The sequence below is a fragment of the Sinocyclocheilus anshuiensis genome, unplaced genomic scaffold, assembly GCF_001515605.1.
Source record: "Sinocyclocheilus anshuiensis isolate Anshui unplaced genomic scaffold, SAMN03320099.WGS_v1.1 scaffold1135, whole genome shotgun sequence".
Taxonomy (NCBI): Eukaryota; Metazoa; Chordata; class Actinopteri; order Cypriniformes; family Cyprinidae; genus Sinocyclocheilus; species Sinocyclocheilus anshuiensis.
The window spans coordinates 117,370-123,121 of NW_015546093.1; the positions used below are offsets into that span (position 1 = coordinate 117,370).

A 5,752-nucleotide genomic window follows, 5' to 3' on the forward strand; every position below is an offset into this window, starting at 1 on the left:
GCCAAGAACACCCACAACAGATGTCTGTACCTACAAACTTATGAAAAATTAATTTGCCAAGTCTATGAAACCTCTTCGTATAAAACTATTTAATTTTTTAGAAAACAAAAACAGCACAAATAAATTAATGGTCACCTTTTATTTTTATTTAGCCTTTATACAAACAAGAAATGTGAAATCACTGTCAAATAAATCTCAGACTCTCCTTATTAATATTAATATTTTTTACTTCAAACTATAGGCTAACATACCACTCAAAAGTTTTTGAACAGTAAGATTTTTAATGTTTTTTAAAGAATTCTCTTCTGCTCACCAAGCCTGCATTTATTTGATCCAAAATACAGCAAAAACAGTAACAGAAAACAAAAACAGCACAAATAAATTAATGGTCACCTTTTATTTTTATTTAGCCTTTATACAAACAAGAAATGTGAAATCACTGTCAAATAAACGTCTCAGACTCACCTTATTAATTACTAATATCTTTAACTTCAAACTATAGGCTAACATACCAGTCAAAAGTTTTTGAACAGTAAGATTTTTAATGTTTTTTAAAGAATTATCTTCTGCTCACCAAGTCTGCATTTATTTGATCCAAAATACAGCAAAAACAATAACATTTTTAAATATTTGTACTATTTAAAATAAATGTTTTCTGTTTTAAAATGTAATTTATTCCTGTGATTTCAAAGCTCAATTTTTAGCATCATTACTCCAGTCACATGAAAACAAAAAAAAATGAGCAACAACAAAAATGTTGCTGGAGACGGGCTTATTATTGAAAATGCAACTTGATTGTCCGCCGGCAGGAGGCACTTTGAGAGCGGTAGAACTAATGGTTTCTCCAGTAATGGCTGTAAACAAATCAGCTCCGCTACTTTATCAGATAAAATAAAAATGCCATCGAAACTTTTCTGAAGACAGTCCTTTCCCTTCAGAGATACATTCATATAAAACACGCATTTTGATTTTGAAATGTGCAGTGCTCATGTTTATTCAACGAAGTCAAATGCAAATCAATGTATGGGAAACACTGGCAATGTATATCGAAATATCGGAAATGTGTTTAAAAATCATATCACCGTTATTGAAAAAATTTATATCGCGATACATATTGATATTGAATTATTGTCCAGCCCTAGGTGGTCCTTGACGATTCAAAGTGGCCACGGTTCCCAGACCTTCTGCCGTCAGTCTAAAGGTCTGGCTATGCGAGACTAGATCCCCATTAGTGGTTCTTTGACTGATTTAGCATGTTGAATTTGCTGGTCATCTTAGCGAAACGGTGTACAAGTAGAAAAACCACTGTCACCTGCTGGAGAGTTATTTTTTTTCTCACACAAATGCAGAATGTACATGCTAGTTGACTGTAGTCTCTGTGGTGTGTTCAAGCTCAACTTTTTGGCCAGGATGTGGGAGACATGATGCAACACCACAGATAGCTTTTGACGCCACTAGTTCTTTGATGTTGGATTTCAGATTGATTTAAATTGAGATTCATGGCTTTATTTGTAAGTTATCTTTGTGTTTGGAGGCGATTTATTTTTTGTTTAAGCTGTAACGTTTTTCTGCTCTTGAAATAGTGCTCTCATGGGGTTGGTTTGCTTAGTTGCAGTCTCTCAATCTTACAATTAAGGGTTAGGATTGTGAGCACCGGTGCATCAGAAGGAAAACTGCACATTTACAGTATCGCCGTGTTCGCCGGTACAGTGTGAAATTGCTCTTCTGCCAGTCTGTGACCCCAATATGACTGTAAATCTGTGACCCTGCTCCTCTCCCACAAACTTACTAAAATGTCCAGTCAACAGCTCCCATTATCTGTAATGAGAGGCCAGTGACAGTGTGAGGGAAGCACTTTTCAGTTGTTGATTTACCCATGTCCTGCTTTTAGAAGATAGGAAACTTTTCCATCTACATTGACGAGATGGATACAGAGTTCTACCTGTTTAAATGATAGCTATACGGTAAGGAAGGACATTTGATCTGAACCTGCATATTCTGACCTTCTCATTTAGAATACTTTTTTCATCCAAAAGCAATTGATAGTTCGGCATTTACACAATGTAGGATAAAGTGCCTTGCTCTTCATTCAAATGACAGGCTGGTGGACTGATGATGATAATACCTTTCATCATCATCGTTCTTCATGATCTTGCTAAGCAGGCTGTCTTCCATCATTACCTAATGGCAGGTTTGATTTACGTGTTAATTCCCATCGTTGCCATGGGAACAAGTTGCCTGGGTTGTCTTGACAGAATAGTTGATGGTAGATTTTACCCTCTAGTTTTACACAGCCAGCTCTGATGAAATAAATTTTCTCTTTAGGAGAACCTGATGACAGAGACCAGTCCAAACTAGAGATGAAGATGTGGGACCCAGATTGTCCGCTGACCAACAAACAGATTGACCAGTTTCTTGTGGTTGCTCGGTATGTTTTTGCAATTCTGTAAATGCAAGTGTCAGACACTGAAATCGATTAATATTACCATGAACTATATATTATTGTTTAAAAACAACAACAACAACAAGTTGGCTTGTCTCTACAGTTTGTTTGGTTTCTGAATATCCTTTGAGTTTCAATGGTATAATGCTTTTGTCAGCCAATAAGTGTATGCATAAAACATTGTGGTTGGCACAAACCATGTTTGTGATCCAAATATTGTTTCTTTATAGCAAAAGGGACATTATAATTTAAATATGCCCAATTGAATTGAGAGCTTGTGAATTGGAATCAAATCAGGAAATCTGTATAGTTACAGATAAATTTGCACCGAACAATCGCATCGTCCTCCCCCAACCCCAATATCCACCCCCGCCCCACTCTCCATGACTCCATCAGAACAGATCTGTTTTTGGGTTGTGAACTGCAAGTTGACAACCGCTGCTGAAGAAGACACTGGAAACTGTGTCAACGAGGAAACTGATGGCATAATTAAATTTGCATGTTGAATCTGGTGATCTGTGTGCAGAGCGGTTGGTACTTTTGCTCGAGCGTTGGACTGCAGCAGCTCCGTCAGACAGCCCAGCTTACACATGAGTGCCGCGGCAGCCTCACGAGACATCACACTGGTACCCATCCCATCAGCACCATCTGTCTCGCTCTATATGTCCATTGGAGATGTTAAAAAAACTTGATTAATTCACTCCCTATCTGTCTGTCTCACTCTCTTAAGTTCCATGCCATGGACACTCTGCACCGGCACGGCTATGACCTCTCCAGTGCTCTGAGCGTACTCGTTCCTCAAGGAGGGCCAGTGCTGTGCCGGGATGAGATGGAGGAGTGGAGCTCGTCAGAGGCAAACTTGTTTGAGGAGGCACTGGAGAAGTACGGCAAAGACTTCAATGATATACGGCAAGATTTTGTGAGTATGCACAGAAAGCAGGGATGGGAGAAGAATTGATTTGATGCAATGTGACTTTTTTTCAAATTATTCTAACACTATTGTTCAAAAGTTTGGGGTCGGTAAGAATTTTTCAAAAGTTTTTGAAAGAAGTCTTTTATGTTCTCCAAGGCTGCATTTATTTAATCAAAAATACAGTACAAAAAGTTAATATTGTAAAATATTATTAGAATTTAAAATAAATTTTAAAATGTATTCCTGTGTCATGTTATTCCCGTTATAGCAAAGCTGAATTTCCAGCAGCCATTACTCCAGTCTTCAGTGTCACTTGATCCATCAGAAATTATTCAGATATGCCGATTTGGTGCTCAAGATACTTATCAATTTTGAAAACGTTTGTGCTGCATAATATTTTTGTGGAAACGGTGATATTTTTTTCAGAATTCTTCGAAGAAAAGAAAGTTCAAAAGAACAGCATTTTTTTTAAATAGAAATCTTTTGTAACAATGTAAATGCCTTTTCTTTCACTATTGATCAATTTTATGCTTCCTTGCTTAAAGTATTAATTTCTATAAAAGAAAAAACTAACTTATGCCAAACTTTTGAATAGAAGTGTACTCTGGAAAAAATATTACAGATGAGAGTCACGCAGTGGGCAAAATCTTGAACTCTTGAAAATACTTCACTTCGCAGGACACAGTATATCATACTTTTCTTAATTTATTATTTACTCAATATTTAATTTTCATGCACTGCAGCAGTAAATGCACACTGACTGACAACAGCAAAATTTATGCTTGATATGATCGTATACATGTGTCAGCGCAGACATATTTTAGAATTTTTATGTGGAATGTTTACACTCAATTTTTCCGTGTGCTTCTTGGCTACTAAAGATTAAAGACATCGAGAATCATTTTGGAATTCAATCGTGAGATGCCTCAAGATTCTCACCCCTAGCAGATAGATGTCTTGGAAGGTGCTATAGGGGCAAATAAGAACAGTTTAAAATGGATTGTTATATGTGGTGCTGTTGAAAAAACAGAAATGATACAGTTTAGAGGAGCAAAGCAGAGAACGACACTTCAAATGAAGGGATGAAAGAGTAGCAGCAGAGATAAGGTGATGTGAGGCTGAGAGATGGGAAGATTGGACCAGCTGAAAGGGTTTAATTTGGAGCATGTTGCTTCTTGACATAACTGAGTACATTTGATCCGTTCATTCAGAGACAAGGGTACTTTTTTGTATGGGGGCTTGAGTAAGAGCTTCGGTGTTGGGGTGTGAACACAAGGAAAAGCTGTTTTCTATTGCTTTGAGAAATGGGATTTCTTGACTCTGGGGCTTCATTTCTCAAAATGGAATGAAAAAGAACTGCACTTCTACTGAGCCACTTTGTAGCACACAATAAGAATCACTTGTTCAAGAACACCAAGTAGTCCCATAGAGATTGACTTTGTGGGGTGGTTTAAATGGTGCACTGGTTTTCTCTTACTCTTTGTTTCCCTTTCGGTCTTAAAGCTGTAATCAATAGTGATTGATTTGTGCTGTGATTAATAGATAGAAGAGGAGGATTTAAAACATCATCGACCATGCAGGGTTCAGATATCTAGATGAGTTTGTCTGGCTGATTCTGCATTCATTCTGTACATGTAGTTTTAAAGATTTGCAGAGTTTTTGACATTAAATTTCAAGTGGTCTAATTGTTATATTATAATTATTCATAAAATTGTGTTAAACTGTAGTAATAAGCTATCATAATGATACGTTACATTTATAACACCTTAAAAAAGGAATTGCATAAAAAGGGCTATGTTTCTCACATGTTTGTAATGTTATTTCTCATTGTTTTAAAAAAACTTTGTTATTTGGTTAAAGCATGATTTTAACTGTCATTTTGTTTTAAACACAACTTAAGCATAACAGTTTAAGAACTGTAATCTAATGATTTCCATCGTTATTCCTTACCGGGTTCAAAAACCGAAAGAAAGGCAAAGAAATCAGCCACTAAAAATACATAGCAGCACCTCAGGATGTTAATCTAAATGTTCTTCATAACACCAGCTGTCAGCACCGAACACCTCTTTGCTCATTTTTATACTCTGCTGACCCTCGCATAGCCAAAAGTGGGGGCTCGGCCAGCTTTATGTTAAGATTTTTTTTAATTCTTTGCACCCGTTTCATGCACGTTTCCTTGCGCTCAGCAGGTGCTCATGAATAATCTTGTGCGTCTGCATGTGATTCTAGACATATCACGCTCAAAATAATTATTCCATAAATTCTGACCCCTTAAAGAATGAAGACAAGAGCTGTATCTTCAGTGAGACGCTGGCTTTTGACGTCTTAAATAACCTGTGTTTTATTTCAGCTTCCTTGGAAGTCGCTGACCAGCATCATTGAGTATTATTACATGT

At 36.8% G+C, this 5,752-nt stretch overlaps 1 protein-coding gene across 1 annotated transcript in view; it reads left to right on the forward strand.

Moving 5' to 3' along the window:
* Positions 1–5,752, forward strand: part of LOC107700107 (metastasis-associated protein MTA3-like) — a 33,158-nt gene that overhangs the window by 15,776 nt on the left and 11,630 nt on the right. Inside the window, exons 7-10 of the mRNA XM_016501637.1 lie at positions 2,326–2,428; positions 2,970–3,069; positions 3,174–3,362; positions 5,707–5,750. Of these exons, the coding sequence (XP_016357123.1) occupies positions 2,326–2,428; positions 2,970–3,069; positions 3,174–3,362; positions 5,707–5,750 (436 nt within the window). The remainder of the gene's footprint in view (positions 1–2,325; positions 2,429–2,969; positions 3,070–3,173; positions 3,363–5,706; positions 5,751–5,752) is intronic.